General features: G+C 44.9%; 1 protein-coding gene across 3 annotated transcripts; it reads right to left on the bottom strand.

Moving 5' to 3' along the window:
• Positions 1-21,294, bottom strand: LOC125543805 (protein REPRESSOR OF VERNALIZATION 1). Of its 3 annotated transcripts, none has more exons than XM_087546999.1 (9): positions 20,723-21,294; positions 20,566-20,628; positions 19,271-19,978; positions 17,278-17,412; positions 16,374-16,457; positions 12,225-12,281; positions 12,017-12,103; positions 681-752; positions 1-564 (listed from the first exon to the last, which is right to left on the bottom strand). In XM_087546999.1, the coding sequence occupies exons 1-9, from the start codon at positions 21,185-21,187 to the stop codon at positions 160-162; spliced, it is 2,076 nt and encodes a 691-aa protein (XP_087403125.1). In that variant the 5' UTR covers positions 21,188-21,294; the 3' UTR covers positions 1-159. The 3 variants fall into 3 exon arrangements, with proteins under 3 accessions (XP_087403125.1, XP_087403123.1, XP_087403124.1); XM_087546998.1 differs by lacking the exon at positions 681-752 and adding an exon at positions 7,441-7,482 and having other exon boundaries at positions 428-564; positions 20,723-21,293; XM_087546997.1 differs by lacking the exon at positions 681-752 and having other exon boundaries at positions 20,723-21,292.
• Positions 21,295-26,752: the final 5,458 nt, after the last annotated feature.

Genomic DNA, 26,752 nt, shown 5'->3' with positions numbered 1-26,752 from the left:
TGAGATCAAAAGTAGCTTGTGGAAGTATGAAACTAGTTTTAACGAAATTTTTAACGATAGACTACAAGAAAGTGTTGTCATCCTATTCATGCTTCTACTGAATGTTTAGGAGCTGCCGGTGTACAATCTCTGAAACATTGCAACGCCCATGATCATTCACTAATGACTAGCCGAAGGTGCAGAGGGTTCCTCCGGCTTTGGCTTGGTGAACGCCTTCTGTTTCTCCAGTGTGGGTGCAGAGGGTTCCTCCGGCTTTAGCTTGGTGAACGCCTTCTGTTTCTCCAGTGTGGGTGCAGAGGGCTCCTCTAGCTTCGGTTTGATGAATGATTTCTGCCTCTCAAGTTTAGGAATGGATGCCACCGTGTTCTTCTGGAGAGCATCAGCACTTGCCTTATTGTCTGGCTGATCCCGAGGGCTCACCAGCTGCTTCTGAAGGACATCAAACTTTGCTGTTGCCCAGGGAGCGGTGCCTACATTCCCACCAGAACTTGGAGTATCGACCGTCAGCGATGAGATGGCATCTCTTGACGAAAACCATGTGTAACCACAGGAAATACATTCGAGCTGAAAAAAAGAGGCAAATTCAATGAGACAGTTGTGGCAAATTCAGGCTTATTACAATCGTGTGAGGGAAAAAAATTGATAGAATGATATATGAAGTTTATCCTTCAGAAATCAGCCTTGCATGCACTTCCTGCAGAGGAGAAGTGCTTGCGACTCCACTTCTTTGAGTTAACAACTCTCCAGGCCTCCTATAGATGAGATATTGTACAGACAATTTGATTTGAGATTCAACTACAAGAACTCTTTTAAGTTTCGATCTAGCAAAAGTGAACTGCCTTTCCAACACATGCTCAACAGCCACCCTCCAGTAGGAAGCCAAACCAAGTAACATTACACCGTTGCCAATGTATCTTCACGCTTTCAGCATTCGCTAACAAGTACACCGTATGTTATAACTATATAGTTACAGTTGACTACTTGTTCTAGGATTTGATAATGCGTTGGTGTCACTGAGCATAAATTCAGCAATATAACGAATCGGTTCACCTAATATGGATGAGCGGTAAGGCATTTTATTCACAATGGTGTGATACTGTGATCTTATTGGGCAAACATAGCATATAGATACACCCTCCGTTCACAAATATAAGATGTTTTGGATATTTCAATATGGACTATAGACAGACTGAAATGAGTGAACAAACATACTAAAACGTGTCTATATACATCCGATTCAGAAAAAAAAAGTTAGAACATCTTATATTTGCGAACGGAGGGAGTACAATTTTAGAAAAATATAATCATAACAATTGGGTCATTCGATGTAAAGAGAATACGATGAATTTTCGTCTACCGAGAGATTTCCCAACAGGTATAACGGCCCATAGTTACCAGAAACCTGGTCGATCAGATCAAGGAATGGGATCGCAGAACATGTGTCATGTCTGAATAAAAATGCAGGTCAAAGTTTGCATTCTTCACGGCGCTAAGACATGATCCCAACAAATCTGAGACAACGATACAATTACCAAGCTTCTAGTTAAGGTGTGCCATCAAACTTATCTAACATCAACTATATATATATATATATAAAATGATAGTTGAGATTACTTAAATGAGGATAATATTATTCAAAATTAATAGCACGAGTAATACGTTTGATTTGTCATGAAAAATATCATAATTATGTGATTTTCTACTTTTTAACAATATATTCACATCATAGTAATGGTCGGAGTTGCATCTTGGAGACTGTCCATATTAACAGTGATACATTTCAAATGAACACAAGCAAAATAGGCAAACAACAGAGAACAAGCGAAAACAGGCCAACCCAGCCCCACATGTCCATCTTCCCATCTGTAGCCCAGATTTAAGTAGAAGGGGCGAAGGCAAGAAAGTGACAGTATGGTGGCCAGGGATGGAGCCAGAAGGGGGCGAGCCGGGGCCATGGCTCCCCCCATGCTGTGAAAATTTCTCAAACTACACCTATGTAGTGCGTGGATTTGATGAATTTGACCACTAAATTCCTATGTATGGCCCCCCTCAATGCTTTAGATGTTTCAGTGAGCTCCCTCAAATAAAATTCCTAGCTCCGTCCCTGATGGTGGCCCAGTCACAGTGATGGCCTGGTGGGAATCAATGTTAGCACTGGGCCTGCACTGACTAGAAACGACACAAGTGCAACCTTCATCACCAAGGAGGGCCAGCCCAGTAAGAGAGCCCAGCGAGAGAGCCCGTCAGCCATTGACCCGCAATGGGGATTGGGTCCTAACGTGAGGATTATAAATACCTTCGTTGATTCCGTATTAGGTGGCTAATTGATAAACGGCTAGCAGTCATTGACTTGCAATCCTTTCCTTGTCCCTTCCCTTGTAAGCAAGACAAACACCCCACCTAGTGAATTTGAAATGATCCCATAGCCTACCTCCGATTCACCATCCTGTAACTAACAGTTGGTAGAGCCAAAAATTTCACCCACCTCACGTCGGATCATCTGCATGACACGCGTCTAGCGGCGACAGCAAGAGCTCATGGAGTACTTGACTCCAGAAGGAGAGGCGATCTATGAGACGCTCAGTTAGGCAAGCGAAGCAGCCCACCTTCGTCACCAGAAGGAGCTCGGCGCGCTCATTGTGACGGCGACGGGGAGCGCGGTACGTGCGGCGATGGCGTGTTTTGTTGATGCGGTGGTCGACGGAGCGGTTGGTGCAGCGGTCAGCACCATCATCAACGACATGCAAGCTAACACTGATGGCGATGACACGGACCTCCTCAAGCAGATCCAGGAGCTTCGAGCTGCCGAGGGTCCCACCTCCTACATCGGCGAATCTATAATACCTAAATAGTTCATCCCCACTATGTTATTTCTCTTGACATGCAGCCTATCCACATCAGCAGCCTTGCCACCTCAACATCTTTTCAACGAATCATGTTTTTTTTCTTGAGACAATTGAACGAATCATGTGATTCAACTCTGGTAATTAATTGAAGCGGGCCTCGGTGTAAAAACTGACGAAGAGAAGCCCATCGGTCCATCTCCCTGCTCTTCAATATGTATCCTGGGGCAGAGCAGGCGACACCATCACAACCCACACCGATGCACCACCGGACGGCGGCCTACAACCCAACCCTCCAGCATTCACCCAAGCCCCAGCCAGATCTGGTGCGCGAACGCCTCCTCCTTCGACGGACAATGATTGAGCTTCTCTGTCACCGGTTGCCATACAACACGTCCCTCCACGGATCCACGTGCGCCGGTCAGATCCGCCGCCGGAAGGTGCAGCAGATGCATCGGGATCTCACCGCTACCTTGCAGGCTCGAGGCGCCCAACGTCAGCCACCGCAACTACCTCCTCAACAGCGACCTCCACCACCGCTCAGTTACCCAGAAGAGACGCGGCTGCCGGCTCTCGAACGACTTCCCCTGCCCCTTTCAATAGTAGCGACATCGCTCCCAGCGTCTCCAACATCAGGTTGGTGTCTGCACCTTTGATTCGAAATCGTGTCATGTTGTCCAGGTTACTCACAGTTAATCATGTGTTCCCTCTTGCATTATAGACATCAAAAGCACGTGTATAGTATGATTGGTGTCGTCTCCTGCGTTTACTCCATACAACAATTGCACAGGGATGGAAAACAAAGGGGTTCCGCTTCATCTCCCAGAACGGCGGCAGGGACATATTCCTTCACTGCTCATATGAAGAAGGAAGATGCCGTGAGAAGCTATATATTAGATGGGTCCATGTAATGGGAGTTTGAGTGGTTTCTTTTCTAGGTATTTTTTATTTCTGTGATTTCTGATGTATCCATCTATTATGAAGTGAATCATGATAAAAAAATACAGAAGAAACTAATTGATTCACAATGACCTTGCCTCCTTTGCCCCTTTTGTAGGTAAGCAATCCTCCTCCTTCTAAGGTTCTCGACTCCTACAAGGCTATATGGGACATGTATCTACCAGCCTCCCGAGCTTGCCCTTCGCTCTTCTCTCCCTCACTCCCAATACCCCATAAATTTCTCGAATGATTCTGTTACTGTTTTTGATGTACATACTTTCTCCCTCACTCCCAATATCCCATAAATTTCTCGAATGATTCTGTTACTGTTGTTGATGTACATACTTTCAATTGATATTCTCGGGAAAAGTTTTGATTTATCTTTTGTTTCCAGGGCAACTACCACAATATCTCGGGCTGCAGTTGCTTGGCAATTATAAAACCCCCAATCCATCTAACGTTTGTTTGTGCAGATGTTTTAATCTATATGTCGGCAAGGTCTTTGATGAGAAACTGGTGGCAGATTTGGGTTGAAAATGAATCTAGGTAATCTTTATGCTCCATTGTGTACCAATTATGTCTTCAACTTTGATGCAGTCATTGATAACAAATTCATTAGTTCATATAGCAGGTCATTATTTGCATCTTTGGAAGAAAAATGAATTCAATAAATTTATGATCCATTTTATTTAAAGAAATCTCATTTGTGTGTTGTAAGAATAATGTCCGGTGTCTCTTCTTGATAGGTATGATACATTGCTATCTTCATAATCTTTTGCATTATATAGATTGAACGACCAGTTCTATCATGGTTCATTTTTCATACAATAGCTGATTTTGTTGAGAAAGCTCTGTTTTATACTTCTGTAATTGCTATCTACCCTATGTGTAGATTCTTTTTGAATGTCTATCAACAAGTTGTATGATGAAAAACAAAGTAGGCCAGTGATCTTAATTATATAATAATTGTCACCTGCCATTCTTTTCCTAAGTCTGATGCGTACATCCAAGAAGCGTGCGATTTCAAAAGCGTTTCCCTACCACCAAATATATTGAGGCACTACCAGGTGTCTTTATGCCCAGTCTTATTCCTGCTAATATCTTCATAGTAACATTACCAGGTCATATTTTTATTATGGTCATATACTAAGTCATCTCTCTTTTGTATCAGGCTATCAGCAACCTTTTGTCTCCTTCACAGTAACATTATAGGTGAAGCTGCCGCAAATAAATTCCGAAGCATGCATGCAAACTTGCCAAACATGGTGTATTTAGTTTTTTTATGTACAGTGCTAGGAAAGTAATGTTCCTTTTATTGTTCCGATTGTTTGTTGTGTATGTTCTTATGTCCCAAGACCTCATGCAATATCTCTCCTTTCAACAGATTATGCATATTAAATTGATGTGTATGCTGTTTTAGATCTGTATCTATCTTTGTACATATATCAAGTTTTCTTACCGATTTCATTACTACACATAAGTGATAACATTGTCCTATAGATGTACATGCGTGATAACCTGACTAAAGGGGCATTATCTGTTATAATGATCCGGATTGCTACAATTCAGCCTGGGAGCATTTGAACTATCGTCCTCAAGTGCTATCTTTGCTGAACTGCGAGCTTCAGAGTTGTGGTCCCTGGTGATATGGAATAAAAATCTACTAGAAGGCTTCTGATCTCCCGGTGTGCAGGTTCTATCATAGGCGATCTAGCTGCTGCAGCTTGGGCACGGGTTAGATTTTCTATGAGGTCTGCTTCCTGAAGATGTATGCTTGACGTATGGCTGCAAGTTTTAGTTCCTATGCTTTCGCTTGAAGTTTCCCTCCATGATGTATGTGTTGTAAGTATGCTTGCATGGCCAAGGAGTTTTTGTCCATGATTTGCGTTGTTGTCCATAAACCATACATCAAATTATTTTTGGAACTTTGTGATGATACTTTGAAAAATGAATGCATAAATACAATTGTTTCATTGGTTGACAAGATTTCTGTAGTTTGTGAGATTGAAATAATATAGAACAATGATTTTTGCAAATATGTTTGGCATAAGCTCACAAGCATCCCACTAAAGCGGTAAAATTACTTCCCTTCTCATATTTTATTTGTCCTTTAGGAATACACCTCATGAGTTTTTAGAACATGGTAACTTCCCGCAGCAACGCGCGGGGAGTTATCTAGTTGGATCTGTTTGACAGGGCGCCAAGGGAAGGCTCGGAGACCGGCCCAGAGGCACCGCTTGTCTATGACTACACGGGGACGGGATTGGGCGCGACAACGCCTTACATCCCTCCTCCAGCACAAGCTATTCGCCAATTTACCATGCCCGAGTTTGTCCTTCTCTAGTATTTTGCAACACGAGAGTGGTTTGTCCTTGTCATCAGGCCACTGAAACCACCGTCAGTGGATTTCTGCGATTCGATGGCGAGAATCCGAAGTTGTGATAAACCAAATGCGTTGATTACTTTGAGATGTTTGGTACCAACCCGGATCTATGGATCGCGGTGGCTGCAATGCGGTTCGAGGGAGCAGTGGCATGCTGTGTGCGAGCCTCATGGGATGATTTCTGTGCAGCGGCGATTAGCCGATTTGGGCGCAATCACATGATTCCTTAGTGCACAGGGTGTATTATCTTCGACAGACTGTTTCTGTTGAGGAATATATCAGTCAGTTTTCTGAACTTACGGATCAGTTGACAGCTTATGAACCTGATCCAGATATGTTGCACTATACTACTAGATTTGTAGATGGTTTAAATTCAATGTTCATATGATTGTTGCTGTTCAAAGGATTGTCGACTTGGATACTGCGTGTTCAGATAATGTCATGGCGTTTGGGTTGACAGGAGCACTAGGAACATTCCAGTCAATCATGAATGACAAACTGCCACTTTTGATATTGTTTTCTTCGATGATATCCTTGTATACAGTGCCACTTTTGAGGATCATCTCCAGCATGTGCAGCAAGTGTTACAATTATTGCAGCAGCATCAGTAGAAGGTCAAAGGATCCAAGTGTGCTTTCCCTCAACACAGTATCCCTTATTTGGGATATGTAGTCTCTGAGAAGGGTGTTTCCACTGATCCAAGTAAGATAGCAGATGTGAATAATTGGCCTATATCTAACAATTTGAAAGAATACCGTGGATTTCTTGGGTTATCAGGCTACCACCTTAAGTTTGTTAGATACTATGGAATGATTAACCAGCCTTTAACAAACCTTCTCCGGAAACATGTTCCTTTTGTTTGGTCTCCAAAGGCAGTCTACTTTCGAGCAACCGAAGTTGGCTCTCAATACTGCACCTGTTTTGTCCTTGCCAGATTTCAGCCAACAGTTTGTTATTGAAACAGATGCATGTAATGCTGGAGTAGGGGCAGTATTGCTTCAAAAAGGCCATCCAATCGCTTTTATGAGCAAAGGATTATCCACATATGAAAATGAATATATGGCCATGTTACTTGCAGTGGAGCAATGGAGAACTTATCTACAGCATGTTGAATTTCTCATTCTAACTGACCACAATAGTCTGGCACATTTAGAGGACCAGAGCTGCACACAACTTGGCAACAAAATGTGTTCACCAAACTATTGGGCCTACAGTTCAAAATAAAGTACAACAAAGGAGTGGACAACCGTGCTGCGGATGCTTTGTCTCACAAACCTCATCTTGATGATCAGTTACTGGCTATATCTCCTCACCAACCTGCTTGGATACAAGAGATCTTAGATGTCTACCAAGAAAATATTGAAGCTCAGGAATTACTAGTCAAATTAGCAGTGCAAATTTCTGAAGACGATCATTTTTCTCTCAGGGATGGTTTGATCCGTTGTAAAGATCGTACCTGGCTTCCTCCTGACATGAACCTGGTCCCCAAATTGTTGGATGCCTTTCATACCAGTCCTATTGGGGGCCACTCTGGCATTCCAGTTACTCTTCACCGTCTGAAGTAACTTTTTTACTGGAAGCACATGAGGGCTTGGGTGAAAAAGTATGTTCAAGAGTGTATGGTTTGTCAGTGAGCCAAACCTGATCGAACTTGCTATCCAGGACTTTCAGAGCCTTTGCTTGTTCCCTGCAAGTTTTGGCAAATGCTCACAATGGATTTTGGAGAAGTGTTGCCTCGCTCTGGACGTTTCAACTGTGTTCTGGTTGTGGCCCACTTAACTGAGTCAATTGTGATAGATCAAGACCTTATCTTTCCAGCCGGTTTTGGAAGAAAATGGCAGCACTCACACGGACCAAAGCTACGCATGAGTTCTTCTCATCATCCCCAAACTGATGGTCAGTCCAAGAGTCACTGAATGCCTGGAGGCCTATTTGCGTTGTTTTATTCATGCATGTCCAGTTAAGCGGGCTCAATGGTTGTCTCTTGCTGAGTTTTGGTATAAACACCAGCCCTCATTCAGCGCTTCAATGGAAATCACTGTTTGAAGTATTGTATGGCCAGTCGCCCAGAACTTTTGGTGAAGGAGGGGCGACGGCCGCGGGTCATGTGCGGGACGACGTGTTGGAGACGCTTGTCGAGGCTGCGGAGCACGTTGTGAACGAGCTTGCGGTCCTTGAGGCGGTGGCCAAGATCCTGGAGGGTGTCAGCCATGGTCTTAAGCCGGGAGGTGTAGTCGACGACGAAGAGATCGCCTTGGGTAAAGTTGTGGAACTCGTCGAGGAGGTAGGTGATCCGGGCGTCGCAGTTGCTACGGAAGAGAGAGCGAAGCGAGCGCCAGAGGGAATACGATGTATCCTTGCGATCGACGACGATCTCCAACGTCGACGGAGTCACGATGGCGTTGTACCAAGAGAGGACGACGAAGTCAATGAGAACCCAGTAGGAAGTCGCCTGGGCCGGCGAGCCGTCGACGTGGGCGGTGAGGCCAAACTTGGCGACGGCGGAGAGGAACTAACGGCGCCAGAGGCCGGGAACAAGGAACTGTTTATAGCTGTCGCGATATAAATAACTACTCATCGGAGCCGCAGGAACATGTACATACGAAATACGAGAATTTCCACCTTGTTGAAGATCTGGTGGTGCTACCCGAAGACTTAAATGAATAGCCATCGTTGTTACCGTAGTTTTCCTTCTCGAAATCCAGAGTAACCAGCACATGGTCACGGATGCGAAGGGACTGGACCTGGGTGGTGGGGAGGGTTTGGGTGGCGACAGGAAGCTGGAACTGGTCGTCAGACTCCGAGTCGCCGGAGGAGGAGACAGAGGAGGAAGTGCTTATGGTGATCGTGGAGGGTGGGGAGGAGAGAGGAGCAGCGAAAGATGTGGATCGTGAGATTCAAACTGATACCATGTTGGAGTCTGAACAAGGGTAGTGAGAGAGAGATCATGTAACACTTCCTTGCTTATTGATTGGGGTTACACGGGTACATATATACAGGCTGTTACAACAGAATCTCACTAGTCTAGCCTAAATAATAAGACCACTACAGAAGCACGTTCGCTAACAATCATCACCTACTTGAGACGCCACCTGCGATGATGATCGCCACCTCACTTCTGGGCTGAGGTTGTTACCACTTCGCCTATCTCATCAACATTCAGCCATTTGCTGCTCTAAAGGGTGATATTCCTCTTGAACGTCATTCTGGTCGTTCTCCCGATTATTCGGCCCTCCGTTTGTTTGGTTGCGTTTGCTATGTTTTGCTTGCCCCTCATGAACGCACCAAACTGATCGCTCAGTCTGTTGAGTGTGTCTTTCTCAGATACAGTGATGAGCATAAGGGTTATCGATGTTGGGATCCCGTCGATCACAGGATGCGTATTCCCCGAGATGTGACCTTTGATGAATCTCGTCCCTTCTACCCGCGTCCATCCTCCTCGGCCTTTTCCACAGAGGACATCTCTTTTCTTACGTTTCCGAATACACCTCCCTCTGGGCCCAATATTCCTACTCGTCCCGCTGTTGCAGATCCGACGTTGTTCTCTCCTACGATTTCTTCTCCCTCATCGCATGACTCTCCACCTTCATCACCGATACCTTCCCCTTCCCCACCTTCATCATCGATAGATTCCCCGTCTCCACCTCCAGTGATTCCACCTCTTCCCTCCTTTCCTTTCCATTATACTCACCGTTCACGTGTTGTGGATGAGTCTACCGATGCGCCCTCTTCTTCTAGTGTGTCGTCTTTCTCCTCTCAACCGACTTATGGTCTTCGCTCTCGGCCTTGTCCGCCACCTGCCCAGTATTCTCCTCGCTATGGTCTTTCGACCTTTCTTGAGCCGACTTCTTATTGAGATGCTATTGTTCATCCTGAACGGCAGTTTGCGATGGCAGAGGAGATTTGCTGTCCTTGAACGCACCAGCACGTGGGACCTGGTTTCTCTTCCACCCCATATGTTCGCCCCATCACTTGTAAGTGGGTCTATAAAATTAAGACGCTCTGATGGTTCTCTTGAGCGTTATAAAGCTCGTCCTGTGGCTCGTGGCTTTCAGCAGGAGCATGATCGTGATTACGATGAGACTTTTGCTCCTGTGGCCCATATGACAACTGTTCGCACACTTCTCACTGTGGCCTCTGTTCGCCACTGGTCCATGTCTTAGCTTGATGTTAAGAATGCCTTTCTTAATGGTGAGTTGCGTGAGGAAGTATATATGCAGCCACCACCTGGGTATTCAGTTCCTGACGGCATGGTCTGCCGTCTTCGTCGCTCACTATATGGCCTTAAGCAAGCCCCCCGCGCTTGGTTTGAGCGTTTTGCCTCTGCCATCACAGCATCTAGTTTTCCGCCCAGTGCTCATGATCCAGCGTTGTTTGTCCACCTTTCTGCTCATGGTCGCACTCTTCTCCTATATGTTGATCACATGATCATCACTGGCAACGATTCTGAGTACATTGCCTTTGCCAAGGCCCGTCTTAGTGAGCAGTTTCTTATGTCTGATCTTGGTCCCCTTCATTACTTTCTTGGGATTGAGGTTTCCTCCACCTCTAATGGCTTTTCTATTTCTCAAGAAAAGTATAGCCAGGATCTTCTTGCTCGTGCGACTCTTAGTGATGAGCGCACTGCTGAGACTCCTATGGAGCTCAATGTTAACCTTCACGCTTCTGATGGTGAGCTCTTCTCCAATCCGACGCGTTATCGTCATCTTGTTGGGAGTCTGTCTATTTTGTTGTGACTCATCTGGATATCTCCTATCTTGTCCATATTCTAAGTCAGTTTGTTTCCGCTCCCACTTCAGTTCACTATAGTCACCTTCTTCGTGTTCTACGATATCTTCGTGGCACGATTTCTCGTCGTCTCTCTTTTCCTCGTTACAGCTCCAGGCCTATTCGGATGCTACGTGGGCCAGTGATCCTTAGGATCGCCGTTCACTTTCTGCTTACTGTGTTTTTCTTGGTGGTTCTCTCATTGCCTGGAAGACAAAGAAACAAACTACAGTTTCTCGTTCGAGTGCAGAGGCCGAGTTGAGAGCTATGGCTCTTCTGACGGCAGAGGTGACTTGGTTACGATGGCTACTGGAGGATTTTGGTGTTTCTGTCCCTACACCTACGACCCTCTTGTCCCAGAGTACAGGTGCTATCAGTATTGCACGGGACCCCGTGAAGCATGAGCTTACCAAACATATTGGTTTTGATGCTTATTATGTGCGTGCTACTGTGCAGGATCATGTTATTGCTCTTCAGTATGTGCCTTCCGAGTTATAGCTAGCAGACTTCTTCACGAAGGCACAGACTAGAGTGCAACACAGATTTCACCTCTCCAAACTCAGTGTTGTGGATCCACCATGAGTTTGAGGGGGGTGTTAAGAGTTATATTGATGATGTCCTTTGGCCTTTTGTATTCTTGCCTTTTGGCATTCTCATGTACATCTATATATGGTGGCTTTGGCTCCTAGTAATACAAGTTGCATATTCGTGACAGGAACAAGAGCCTCGAACAAATCAGTGAACAATGGCAGTAAATAGGAGAAGGTTTGCACAATCCAGCACTCCTAAAGAGATCTGGAAGCATGTGCAAGGAAAAGAATAGATCTGGAAGCCCACAAAGGCACCAACCAAACTAGTGTTTAGAGGCAGGTTTGAACTATTCAAAGTTGAAACCATTCCCTGAAATGCCAAAATTAGCACTACTTTTTATCCATTTATGGAATTATATTATTTTAAAAACGGAATACCTGTAGATTGTACAATCAAAATGGAAAGGCCCAACGTGGCATCCAGAAAAATAGAGAATGTAAACCCATCTTGATAGCCAAATGAAATAAAGAAAATAAAATGAAAAACTAAATACCTGATATCGATCTCCATGACCAGCATGAATAATATCAGAAATGCCTACTCTCTTTTCTGTGCACCTTTCACATCGTGCGTCAGTCATCTAGTTAAAACAAACACAAGATATGAGAATCACTAGTATAACTCCGCATTAAAAATTAGTAATCGTACTGAATATTCTTCTTTACTCAGTTTTGACTAATTACTGAATTGATGAACAATACCTGCAATCGCCTTGCCTCTTCTGGTTCAGACGTTTTCTCTGCTGGTGTCAACCCAGCCTGAAATGCTCAAACAGCTACCATTAGAATTGGAGAACATCTATTTAAACCCCTGAATTTAGGATGCATCTACTTAACCCACTCAGTTGTAAGGGACTTCTACCCCCCCCCCCCCCCATCCACCCCGAACCCGAAACAAAAAAATGATATAGATGTGGCTGACGAACCCAACATGGCAATGGCACAGGCAATGTTAAAGAAATAATTCATCTAACAAGTCCCAGATATCAATGCACTCTGTCATTTTCTTCTTCTTTTTTCACTGTTCTCAATCATATGATCATGATGGCCTGCAACCACCTTTAGAGCTCGACATCACTGGCATGCCATGCATCGCCCGAGTGATAATTCCTTCTACTCCCATTGGACTATGCACTTTCAGCCGCAGAGCATGTGCCCTTGTACTTCCCCTCTGTCATGGCAAGCTCAACACGTCAAGATCAAGCTATGACGAGCATCACTCTCCCCTGCTTCCCCTATTCCAGTTCTATGCCAAAGTCAAAAATAAATTCTTCATTTTCCTTAATTTCATTGTCTAATATTTATCTCAAACAAATTTTACACTTTCTGCAGAATCATTTAAAGCTTTTTTTGTATTTATTTTCGTTCCAACAAAAGCCGTTTGCATAAGATATGTTGCATGTTTAAAGGTAGAAGCTAAATGCTTTGTACTAAATAGAAAAGTTTCAGTCTTGTTATCCTTTGCCCTATCAACTGTACTAGTCGGGTACTAGCTGTTATGGATGCAACTTACTCTATTGCATAGCCCAAGGGGCAAATATATAGTACAAAAAACTTGGGGTACAACCGTACAAGGAAGATTAAGTATCAAGTGAAGATGGTTTATCAAAAGAAGATGGCACATCAAGAGAATGAAGCACTGCACAAAAAAGTAGCCCAAGAAACCGGGGGCGAAAGAAGCTCGGCGGCAAGAGAATGGGCATAGATCAACAACAATGCAAAAAGAGGCCACAAAAATCCAATAGAAACAATAAGGACCAGAAAGGGCACGAAAGTTGTATAGAAAGGACAAGATCAGAAAAGGAGGTTGGCATACAATGGTGTGGTGGAATTGCATGCATGAGAAACACGAAAGAGCAACGAATGTGGTGGACGCATCGAAGACATAGAAAGATAGAAGCTAGGAGGCACACGCGAGACAATGATGCAGGACCCATCGTGTTTGCAGGGGAGACTGCGAAGGAGGCCATACAGGTGAGATGCCCACAAGTAATCACACCCAAAGGCTAATTCCACAGCAAGGGAAACAGAGGATCAGCGTCCAGCAAATAGCACAAGGCGTGCTCGGGCATGCGGGCATAGCATGCATGGAGCAGGAGCACAATGCATGGCGAGTCGCTGGTGGAGTGGTCGCCAGGGTGGACCACTGCAAGGAGTAGGAGGCCCGGCGGCTCGATGTGTCAAGCTGGGGGCCGGCAGACTGGAGGTGCGGCTGCCCTGGGCCGCGATGGACGGTGAAGCGGTCAGCCAGGGTGCGGATGGACCATTGCGGTACAGCCGGTGGCTGCAGCGGCCAGACTCTGAGAAGGCAGCGGCAGTGCGGATCGTGTCTGTTATGAAAGCAACTTATCTGTATTGCAAGGCCCAAGGGGCATATATATATTACACAAGACTTGAGGTGCAAATTAAGGAAACATAGTCTAATAAGGACTACTAGACCACAATACTGATAATGATGCAGGACCCATCGTGTTTGCAAGGGAGACTGCGAAGGAGGCCATACAGGTGAGATGCCCACAAGTAATCACACCCAAAGGCTAATTCCACAGCAGGGGAAACAGAGGATCAGTGTCCAGCAAATAGCACAAGGCGTGCTCGGGCGTGCGGGCATAGCATGCATGGAGCAGGAGCACAATGCATGGCGAGTCGCTGGTGGAGTGGTCGCCAAGGTGGACCACTGCAAGGAGTAGGAGGCCCGGCGGCTCGATGTGTCAAGCTGGGGGCCGGCAGACTGGAGGTGCGGCTGCCCTGGGCCGCGATGGACGGTGAAGCGGTCAGCCTGGGTGCGGATGGACCGTTGCGGTACAGCCGGTGGCTGCAGCGGCCAGACTCTGAGAAGGCAGCGGCAGTGCGGATCGTGTCTGTTATGAAAGCAACTTATCTGTATTGCAAGGCCCAAGGGGCATATATATATATATATTACACAAGCCTTGAGGTGCAAGTTAAGGAAACATAGTCTAATAAGGACTCCTAGACCACAATACTGATACTTCCTAACACCCCCCCCCCCCTCTCAAATGCAAAGCGTATGCAATAGCATTGCATTTGAAGAAGTGTAATACTAGAAAAAATAAATGATAATCCAAATCCGCGTCTTGAGAGTGTCATCGTAGCATGAAGAGTCTTCAGAATCTGTCGAGTCAAGCCAAAGGGGATAACGAAGAGATGTGATGTGGCACATCACAGGAAGACACCACACCACTAGAAGATACATGATAAGTATCAAGAGAAGATAGGTTGTCAAAGGAAGATGGCACATCAAGAGAATAAAGCATTGCACAGAAAATCATAGCCCACGACAACCGACGGCGAAAGAAGCTCGGCGGCTAAGGCACAATGGGTGTAGATCGATAATGCAAAAAGAGTCCAGAAAATCCTAAAGAAAACAACAAGGGCAAGCAGCCACAAAAGCTGTATAGAAAGGATCAGGACCAGAGAAAGGCTGACAGACAAAGGTATGGTGGGCTCGCATGGCATAAGGAGGTCACCCAGGGAGCTGCAGCAGCAGCACGTACAAGCGGCGGCTTGAACAGGCCCAGCCTAGGAGATCTTCAATTGTGCATCGGCCAACCAGGCCCAACCCAACCATGGACTTGTAGGCGATCTAGACCTCGAAGATGTTTGGCACGTGGAAGCTAATGGGCAACATTCAATCGAGCTGGAAGCTCAAATCGACAGAGGAGGCGGATTGGAACAAGAACAGCAGGAACGAGATCAAGAATCGATCGAGGGAGACCTAAACCTAGGCTCTGATACCATGTTATGAAAGCAACTTATCTTTATTACAAGGCCCAAGGGGCATATATATAGTACATAAGACTTGAGGTGCAAGAAAGGAAACATGGTCTAATAAGTACTCCTAGACCAATAGTAATACTTCCTAATAGTGTCCTCCGGTATGAGGACAGCGAGCGGGAGCACCCTGCGAGGCGGAGGACGATAGAGGCGGCGAGATTCCAGCGGGTGCAGTAATCTGGGCGGCATGCTGCGTGGGTATGGGGATGTGCTTCGTACAGGTGCCAATCGCGGACGATTTGCTAGATCGAAGGCACGGGGCCTGGATCAGGAATGGAGCCGAACGAGCTTGCAGGAGCATGCTGACACGCAGGATGGCGACAGCGACTGGGCATGCAGGAGATAGTGGGCCCATGCCAAGGGGTTCGGTGGAGACCTAGGAGGCGGCCTGACCAGGGAGGCAGAGGGGAATCGACCCCAAAGTGGCAGATCAACGGAGGCCTATAAATAGACGATAACAACACCAAAGCCTTCAGTTCCAAACAGTTGGGGTAGGCTAGAGCTGAAACCCATAAGATCTTGCAACCAACTCATGGTTCTGGCACATGGATAGCTAGCTTCCATGCACACCTGTCCATGGCTAGTTCTCTGATGATATTCCAGTCCTTAAGATCTCTCTTTACGGACTCCTCCCATGTCAAGTTTGGTCTACCCCGGCCTCTCTTGACATTATCAACACGCTTTAGCCATCCACTATGCACTGGAGCTTCTGGAGGCCTACGCCTCTTGTCACAGAAAACGCCAGAAGATCTGAGAACAGGATCGACGGAGAGAGACCAGGAGAGGAACTCGACCGGGCGGGCGAGTTGCAGCGTCCGGAGAAAATATCCTAAACCTAGGCTCAAGATACCATGTTATGGTTGGAGAGCAAATATATAGTACACAAGACTTAGGGTACAAGGAAGGAAATATAGACTAATACGGACTCCTAGACCAATACTAATACTCCTTAACACTAGCAAGCAAAATATAATTATTGCCGTAAAGGAGATAGAGAAAATGGTTAATTGGTTATTATAAGGACAAAATGTAAAGCACATGAAACAATTACTAGACCTTTAGTTCATCTGGAGACATGGTTAAAAGAACTGGAGGGTCAAGCTCCTTGTTCATCAGTCGCCTGCGCAGTACAGGGCTATTCTGTGGATCCAAAATAAACAGTATGAGTTAAAGATCTATATGACAAAAGATCCCATGATAAATTGTCAAGGAGCGCATATCATTAATTGGTATGAAATAGTAGCATGGTAATTACAGCAACCATAGAAATGAAAATAACGATAGAATTTTCCAAATAGTTCCTTCAAAGAAATATGATGTATCTGGGATTATCCTTGGATAATTCAGGGATAAGTTAGACTAAGCATTGGTAGGAAATAAAACAATTATTTTGATCTTGATTGGCATTGATACATGTCCCCGTCATATGAAGCCGGATAACTTGGCTCCTATGGAAGGAACTAATCCTAACTTTCCTAACTGCTGGGATCTTACCGCGATGATTCTATGTGTTAAATTTACACTTTTACTCATAGGGAACAATCAAAATAATTAGTTTTCCCAATATTTAAGATCCATGCCAGGTAAGATGAATATATGTGGAAGCATGAGAAATGCTTGAGCAGACATATGATGCCCATCGACATAGACATGCATACCCACAGTAATAAACTATCGATCTTGAGGGAATGATGGCTAACTCTTGAAGCCCCAGTCCTCCTAATTAGCTAGTTGAGCAGACATATGATGCCCATCGACATAGACATGCATACCCACAGTAATAAACTATCAATCTTGAGGGAATGATGGCGAACTCTTGAAGCTCCAGTCCTAAGTAGCTAGCATTACAGTTATTCAGTACTAGCATATGGACATAATCATATCAACTTTGGCATTTAAGGTTGAAAATAGATGTTCCCAAGAAACATAGGCCAAAACAAAGTTCTGGATACTTACGTACCTTGATGTTGAATTCTAATTTTCTCATTTTCTGATTATACTTCTGGAAGTCAGCATGAAGAGCGTCATATGTAGACCTTTCTAAGGAGGCCATTATTGAAACAACCACATCTGGTGGATATGAATTTTCATTATCCTGAAAATAGAAGATCATTACCAACCATCCAAGGAGGAAAGATAAAGGATAAAAAAACAGGGATCCAAGAAACAAGTAGAAGGCTCATCTAGATCTTTTATGAAATGCAACAATAAGAGAATACAACAAACCAGCATGAAAACAGAACAGAACCAGAACTTATTTTAAGGCTGTGTCTGGCACTGACGTGGATTATGATAATCTAGCTTTCCTAAGCTTTTAAGTATTTTCTGTTTGGCTCACCTACTTTTTCTACCTTTGTGTTATTTTTCACAGCAGATTATAAAGTAAGTTCAGCACAACATGGTTCAGCAACCGCAAATTCGAGTCTAAAACTAGAAAAGGAGTTTCAACAAATAAGTGTAGATGCATGCACTATTTTGTTAACAAGTAAACATAGGACAAAAGGATGGACCTTAGTTTAGCATGCCAAAATTAGCCATAGGAAAAGCATGCACAGTTCACATTGTTGGCTGATAATAATATATTTTTAGCTAAAAATTGGAAATAACTGTAGAGGAAGTAGAAGAATTAGGCCAACAATATGTGAATAGAAAAAATAACCGAGACATGCCAACAATATGTAAATAACAAAATATAATTATAACTGAAACTTTTCATATGTAGGAAGTAGAAGAATCAGTTTAGCAGACAACAGGCACAATGAAATTAGCTAGTGAAACAATATATGGCAGATACCTAACTGGATTAAGTCATACAACGGCCAACAATCCAATAACGTTATCACACTACATATAAATGTGACTATTGTTGTTTTATGACTCGTATCTTACTTTTCTTATAGCAATTTTTGTGTAGTGAATTAATATGAACGTAACTATTCATATACCAAACATAAATTCTGAATATGAACGTAATTATTCGTATACCAAACGTAAATTCTGAATGTAATGACGTAAAAAAACCTCGGGTGTAAAGTAACTTATTCTGCACCCTGGGTGATGAATAGCATTACACCCATGGTTTTCTTTACATCATTACATTTAGAATTTACATTTGTTTACGAATGATTACATTCATATTGATTCACTACGCAAAATTCGATATAAGAGAAGATATGAGTCATAAAACCACAAAATTTACATTTATATGTATATTTTATACTATATTTTTACGTTCATGATTTTGCGTCACGTGAAATATCTCCTTCGACCGACACACATTTTCTTACCTTCTCTTTTCACGTCCGATGTAAGACAAATTTACAAGACATAAAATGTAGGGTAGTGATGTAATAAGAGAAGGGTGAAGAGATGAATAGTCTGACCCAGGTATATAAGATGATCCAATGGAATGATTGGAAAATACAACTTTGTGTACCCTAGATGAAAAATAACAACTTTATGATTGTTATTTTTACCAAGGGCACATCAACTCATATTTTTCCCAATCGCTCCATTGGATCATCTTATATTATAGGTGTGATTTTTCAGTATTTGTTTCATATTGTTTGAGAACTTCTAAACCATTAAAACCTCAACAAGCCTTAACGGGTTCCCCAGACAGCATTGATACCTACAATTTTACCTACTATTGTATATATACAATAAGAATTACAGCTGATAAACCCACAAGGTTCACTAGGACACCTATGTATCTTGTATCGATTTGCTGACCTCAAAACCGTTTTAGGATATGAGTTTCATGTTCACAGTGGAATTTTGTCAAGTTTCGGAGAAAATGTTCTGTACCCCCGACCATGTAATGCTACTCTAAGAAACCATGTTCTACTTTCTAATCCTAATATACCTACATAGTAGATCCCTACTACTTCTACTAACTATGAATTTGACGTGCAATAGTAAATAATTCTCGTTACAAGAAAGGAGCAACTTACACTTGAACTAGTATCCCTTGCAGATGAAGAGCTATTTGAAATTTTGGCCACACTGCCAGTATCGGCATGAGAAGCCTCAGCACCTTCTTTTGATGTTAATGGAATAGTGTCTACTAGTTTATCAAGCCACTTATCGCGATAAGTGGCGTTAGTGACAGCTTTATATTTGGCGAGGATGGCATAATGCTTTAGATTATCACTCCCAGGTGTCTCTGCTTTTATGAATTGCTCGGGTTTGCCTGTTGTATCTCTCGACACGTCTAAAGGGTTCGGAGGTCTCTTTCGTAGACCGCGTTTATTTGAGAACTGATCAGTACTGTCAGCAGGTACATCTATAGGTTCACGGTCAGGAAGCTGTCCAATACGGTCCACTGTTTTCTTCACGAGGAGATCGATTTCGTGTTGCTTGTTATCCTCATAATCCTTATCTGTTAAGTTCCACAATTTCTTCGCAACTGTGTCGTAAACTTTTTGGACAATGAATCCAGGGTGTTCCTTTCGACTGGGAATCTGCTTGTTCAGTGGAATGAAATGGACCACACATTTGTGCATAACTGACTCCGCTGGCACATCATCTATATGAAAACTATAAAATAGCTCTCTTGTGTCACTTGCTGTCCAATTCCCACCACCCTTTTTGTCAGCTTCTTCTGGCCTATAAAACCACTGACCAGTTACCGATAAGCTCCCATCATTTTCTGTTATATCCTGCTCCATGATAAATAAAATAAATGAGCATACATTATTAAGAACCAATTGCACCAGAGATGAATAGATAACAGAAAGAGGTAACAGAAGTAAGGACAATTGCATTCATAGAACATTCATGCAGCTCTAAAGAGATGAGGGATTTTGGCTCCACAACTACTGAGAATAGCCAATAGCCCCAATCATAGAATGCAAGCTAGGCCGTACGAAAACCGCTCAACATAGATCATTACCTAAAGCCTGGTATAAAAGCATTGTTCAACCATGGAAAAAACACCACAGGGTAAAGTGCAGCCAAAACCAAGCCTAGAGCAGAGAGCACAGTGAACATGTGGTCTTCTAAATGAAGAAGACCATTTTCAACAATTGATTGCAATGTGAAGCATATGAGGAAGAAAACATTGTTAAATTTACGAAAACTAGCTAATAATTCAGTATCTTAGCAAAAAATGAACTACCTAACATAGAAACTTTCGGTGACTATCTGGAAAAAGATGACACAAAATAGCATATCCTCTATGTGAATTCTATGCATGTCAATGTACTAATATCTTAGAAACCGCAAAATTGTGTCACCAATTGCAGACCTTGATGATGGCGACATAGGGCTTCTCTTTCTGCTGCTCGGGCGTGAGCAGCACAGGGTCCTCCTACACAAATCCATAACAAAATTTACAACATACAAAAACCCTATAAAATCGAACAAAAAAAATTTTGTTTAATAGAAGCAGGGCGGCCGCTTACAAGCTCGAAGGTGTTGCCCTCGTACTCAAAGGAGAAGTAATGCCTCCGCTGCTTCTTCCCCTTGCCGGTCACCTTAAAAGGTTGCCCGACGGGTACCGCCTCCGTGCCATCCTCCTCGCGGGACTCCTCCTCCTCCTCTGATTCCGCCTTTTTCTCCTGCGAATCCTCGTCGCTCTCCTCGGCGGGGCGCTTGGGTTTGCGGCCCCTGCGGCGGCGGGTCTGCGTCTCCTCCCGCCTCTCCTCCTCCTCGTTCTTCCTCAACTCCGCCAGGTCCTTCTCATCCTCTTCCTCTTCCTCGAGTTCCAGGTCGTCCTCGTCGGCACGGTGACGCTGCTGCTTCTTGGCGCCCGAGGAGAGGGGGGCTGTGGGCTTGGTGGTTCTGAGCGGCTGCGGGACGGCTTCGTCGTCGTCGTCGTCGTCGTCGTCGCTGGTGGGCTGCTGCGTGAACCGGCGGCGCCTCCCCATCCCTCCTAATGTCCGATTGAGAAGCTGGGGCCGAAGCGGCGCAGTCTGGACGGGGTTTCTGTTGGGGCTGGGGCTGGGGAGTGGGGAGTCGAGTCGAGTCGGGCGAAGCCGGTCGGTGGACAGGTCTTTTGACATCCATGTACAACTTGTGTACTCGCTCCTTCCATCTATACAAGGCCTAACCCTAAATTTTATTTTATTTTCATCTATACAAGGCCAAATGAACTAACCGAGGCATCTTCATCTTAATTATTTTTTTGCAAGTCGTGTGTGGTCCCTTCATCGTGAAAATGCTCTGGCCATCGCATTGATTTGCATGCATGGATAGTGTCGTGGTTGTAAATTTGACAGTAAAATAGGAGGGTAAGAATGTAGAAGCATGATCCTAGCTACTGTGAGATTGTGCACGCAGGATGTACGAGTTCAGACCCTTCACGGAGAAAATAACAGCCCTACGTCTCGGTGCCCGGAGGCTTGGTCGATTGAAATATGCGTGAAGTTACAGGGGGTGCGAACCCTTGTGCCAGAGGAGGGGGTGGTTTATATAGAGTGCGCCGGACCCCTTCCGTCCTCAATTACACAGGGTTTAAGATACATAAAGATGGGCATTACTGATAACGCCAACAATAAAGATACATGAATGACTATTAAGTCTATGGGGTAACACCGGACCGTTGCCGTAATTTTTGTCGCGGTCGAGTGAGTACTCCTTGGTCGAGTGAACTTGAATCTTCCGAGTGGAGTGTTTATGGTCGAATGAATGATGGTATTCCTCGAATGCTTATGACTTTAGGCCAATGTCCTTGTGGGGGTGTCTAGGTCAGGTCTATGACCCTACCCTAGGTACATGTCGTCGTCATTAGCCCCTGAATGGTTCAGGGTTCGAGTGGAAAATGGAGTAGAAGTTGGCCCCGACTCTGTTACACACTGCGGAAGTATTTTTCTTAGACTGATGAGTTATGCGACAACTTTGACTTCATTTTCAGTCGCCTTGATCCATTCTAAGTAGTCGAGTGAATTTTTGCTGATAAGCTTCGAGTGTTGGTATGAAAGAAATCTTCAGTCTCACAGGTTGCTATGCAATTTCCGGATCTTGCGGGATTCGAAATTCTGGGAAGCGCACGGGACGGAGGAGGCCGCAATAATCGGGATGGATTAGGCAGGGGCGCCTCGATCACCGCGCCACCTTTTTTGCCACGTACCGAGCGAGCGACAGTTGCGAGATTTGACGTGATTGTCCGGGCCCAGTCGTCAGTCACTCGGAAATGACTCTATATAAGACGTTAGGTTGGGGAATTTTGCACAGTGTGCCTTAATTTCTCCTTCTTCCTCCTCTGCTTCTCCACCATTACCGCTTCCGCCCTCGACGCCGCCTCCTGCCCGTGCGCCCCTTGCTGTGATGGCGAAGGACAAGACAGCGGCGCTGGAGCGAGCAAAGAAGGGAGCGGCGAAGGGGAAGGGCAAGAAGACCGGCAGGAGCGGGTCGTCGTCGAGATCTGGCTTGTCACGCGGTTGGGTTCAGGACGACTGGATCCTATCCACAATCGCGCTGGATGACTTGCAAGACCTGGCCGAGAGTGGGCTGATTGAGCATGATTCCTGGAGGCTTCCGGGGGATGAAACTGAGTCGCAACCTCAGGAGGGTGAGTGTGTCTTGCTCGCCACTCACGTCGACCGCGGTTTTTCTCTGCCCCCACATCCCTTTTTCCGTGCATTCCTGAACTTCGGAGCTCAACTCCACCATTTCTTCCCAACACAATCACGTACCTTGCGGCCTATGTCTCCTTGTGTGAGAATTTCCTGGGTTGCCGACTGCATTGGGGTCTGTTTAAGCACATCTTTACATGCTGCTCGCAGACTGTGAAAAAGGCTAACCCGAGTGATGAGAAAACAGAGGTGATCCAGATGTGTGGGGGCTTAGGTATCCAGATGAGGGGGAAGAGTGATTTTTCTGCGATGACTCTCCCTGACTCGGTTAGAGGGTGGCAGTCGACTTGGTTTTATTGCAAAGACAAGTCGACCCTGGTCATTCGACTGGTCTCCCCTCCTTTTCCTTAGCGCGAGTCCAGAAGCCTACTTCACTGAGAGTGACTCCAGCAGAGAAGGTGGAGGTGTCCATGTTGATGGAGCGAGCAGTTCAGCTGATCCATGAGGGTGTGACTGGTATGGATCTGCTCGAGGTATTCCTCAGTCGACGTATTCAACCCCTCCAGGCTCGTGATCACTCCATGTGGATGTACTCGGGGATTGAAGATTCCACTCGGATCCATCCGGAGGACGTTGATGAGAAGACGGTGGCACAGTGGGTGCACAGCCTGATGATACGTCTCCGTCGTATCTACTTTTCCAAACACTTTTGCCTTTATTTTGGACTCTAACTTGCATGATTTGAATGGAACTAACCTGGACGGACGTTGTTTTCAGCAGAATTGCCATGGTGTTATTTATGTGCAGAAACAAAAAAAATTGGAATGACCTGAAACTCCACGGAGAATATTTTTGAAAATAATAAAAAATACTGGCAAAAGATTAAGACCAGGGGGCCCACACCCTAGCCACGAGGGTGGAGGCGCGCCTGCCCCCTGGGCGCGCCCCCTGGAGCTCCTCCGACCTCAACTCCAACTCTATATATTCGTGTTCGGAGAGAAAAAATCACAGAAAAAGATTCATCGCGTTTTATGACACGGAGCCACCGCCAAGCCCTAAACTCTCTCGGGAGGGCTGATCTGGAGTCCGTTCGGGGCTCCGGAGAGGGGAATCCGTCGCCATCGTCATCATCAACCATTCTCCATCACCAATTTCATGATGCTCACCGCCGTGCGTGAGTAATTCCATCGTAGGCTTGCTGGACGGTGATGGGTTGGATGAGATTTATCATGTAATCGAGTTAGTTTTGTTAGGGTTTGATCCCTAGTATCCACTATGTTCTAAGATTGATGTTGCTATGCTTAATGCTTGTCACTAGGGCCCGAGTGCCATGATTTCAGATCTGAACCTATTATGTTTTCATGAATATATGCGAGTTCTTGATCCTATCTTGCAAGTCTATAGTCACCTACTATGTGTTATGATCCGGCAACCCTGAAGTGAAAATAATTGGGACCACTTCCGGTGATGACCGTAGTTTGAGGAGTTCATGTATTCACTATGTGTTAATGCTTTGGTCCGGTACTCTATTAAAAGGAGGCATTAATATCTCTTAGTTTCCGCAAGGACCCCGCTGCCACGGGAAGGTAGGACAAAAGATGTCATGCAAGTTCTTTTCTATCAGCACGTATGACTATATTCGGAATACATGCCTACATTACATTGATGAATTGGAGCTAGTTCTGTGTCACCCTAGGTTATGACTGTTACATGATGAATCGCATCCGGCATAATTCTCTATCACCGATCCATTGCTTACGAGCTTTCCATATATTATTCTTAACTTATTTACTTTTTCGTTGGTATTGTTATCATCACTACAAAATACCCCAAACATTACTTTTGCTACCATTACTTTTGCTATCGTTACCACTACTATCATATTACTTTGCTAGTAAACACTTTGCTGCAGATATTAAGTTTTCAGGTGTGGTTGAATTGACAACTCAGCTGCTAATACTTGAGAATATTCTTTGGCTCCCCTTGTGTCGAATCAATAAATTTGGGTTGAATACTCTACCCTCGAAAATTGTTGCAATAGAACCATGTTTGATTCCACTCTTTGGGATGGCTATGAAGCTTGGCATGAGGGTATGTGACCTCTTTCCTTTTCTGAATCGCCACACCGCCCAATTCCGTATTGGAACCATCAGAAAACTCAGTACGGCGGTTTAGATGGAAACAGTCTCTGAACAACTCCACTGTGGGCTCCTCTTGAAAGAACGCCTCACAGAGCACTTGGAAGTGACACATGTTTGTAACAGAGTTGGGACCAATGTCTTGTGGGTGGAGTTGAAAATTGGCTAAAACGTCCCGGTAAAATTTAGAACCGGGCGGCTTAAAGCCCCGGGCTAAGTGATCTACGAAAACGACGACCTCTCCTTCTTGAGGTGTGGGAGGGCATTCTTTGCCAGGAACCCTCCAATGGATGGTATCTTTGCTGCCTAAGGCGCCGATCAGGACTAAATCGTCCAGTTGAGCCTTTGTGACGCGAGAAGGAACCCAGTTGCACTCATATACTTGCTTGGCCATGATGAAATCTACAAGGTAGGTGATCCCGGTTCAAAAATGCATTGATTAAGGTACATTGGTATATGCAATGTTAAACCGGAGACAGATCTATTTAAACCGGAGTTTTATGAAGCAACAACATCTGGCGGTTCAACAAGGGGACTAATGGTATATACCGGTTTGGCAATTTTTTCTACAAAGTTAAACTGCCTGGTCTAAACATTGAAGCAGATGAGTAAGTTTACAGAAACAGATTTCACAAGACTTCTCTACAGCGACGGATCTGAAGCAAGTTCAGAAAAGAAGGAAAATATTCAAGGTTCAAAAAAGAACAATACTGAATCAATGGGCAGAGATACATATAGATCTATGGTCTTGAGGCATGAAACTGAAGGCGGATGCTAAAACCTATCGCTACACAGAGCAAGGATTCACAGATGCATCTAGGAGCTATCGTATGAACACGAGACAGGCGATGAACACTAGAAGAACATGAAACCCTAGAACAGATATGTGTTGAAAAGAACAGAAGACTTACTGGAGATGAGAAAGACGCGGAAGGTTGTCGCGGTGCTCTAGTGTGCCCAGGTTGATGCAGCGGCCAAGGTTGATGCAGAGGTTGACGGTGGTGGCGAAGCTCCGAAGCTGGGCAACGCGAGGAAGACGAAGTAGAAGGGCACGGAGGGGAAAAAGAAATGACCCTTCGGTCCTATTTATAAGGCAAGGGACAGGAGTCAGGCGCGAAAATCAAGGGACCGTGGGCCTGGAAATGAAGATGTCGCCTTAATTGTCGCAGACCTATTAAGGTCCTTTATAACAGGTGACGTCACGCCGGTTTACAACGACCAGAGAAGATGACATCACGGCGGTTCAACAAACTACAAGAAGATATTGAAGATGAAGATTTTTGCTAAAGGATTGACATGAACATGTTCAAATCAACCTGGGGCCTAATGTTGGGGATATCACTACTGGGCGTAAACCGGCCTATCTGGGTCGGGTTAACTTCGTCAGTAGTTAAGTATGTTAAAGCCCAAGAAGGAAGAGGAGGGCTCAAGGCCCATGGTCGGTTCAAGGCCTGTAGTCGTAAACCGGCGTTGGGATTTAACTTGTATTGTAAGTTAGGAATAAGTAGAGAGCAAACCGGACACATCTATGAGCCGGTATTGGGACTCTGTGAACCGACGGGCGTCACCCGTGTATATAAGGGGACGACCCGGCGGCGGTTCAGGGACAGACAACAACTCGAGACTTAGGCGAAGCTTGTTTGCTCCCTAGTCATCGAAACCCCATCAATTCCATCACAACTAGACGTAGGCTTTTACATTCATTGAAGGGGCCGAACTAGTATAAACTCTCTTGCGTCCCCGTGTCCGCTTTAACCCCTTCAAGCTAACCCGTTGCGAT

The sequence above is a fragment of the Triticum urartu genome, chromosome 3A (genome assembly GCF_056163025.1).
Source record: "Triticum urartu cultivar PI428250 chromosome 3A, HENAU_Tu73, whole genome shotgun sequence".
NCBI classification, from domain to species: Eukaryota; Viridiplantae; Streptophyta; class Magnoliopsida; order Poales; family Poaceae; genus Triticum; species Triticum urartu.
The sequence above is the reverse complement of the archived record's forward strand: the minus strand, read 5'-3'. Positions and strand labels throughout refer to the sequence as shown.

Excerpts from the sequence above, each read along its gene's own strand:
- LOC125543805 (XM_087546999.1), bottom strand. The coding sequence starts at position 21,187 with ATGGGGAGGCGCCGCCGGTTCACGCAGCAGCCCACCAGCGACGACGAC. Across the intron at positions 17,413-19,270 it reads CAAGGGATACTAGTTCAAGT|GATAATGAAAATTCATATCC; the intron begins GTAAGTTGCTCC and ends TTCTATTTTCAG. Across the intron at positions 12,104-12,224 it reads AAGAGGCAAGGCGATTGCAG|ATGACTGACGCACGATGTGA; the intron begins GTATTGTTCATC and ends TGTTTTAACTAG.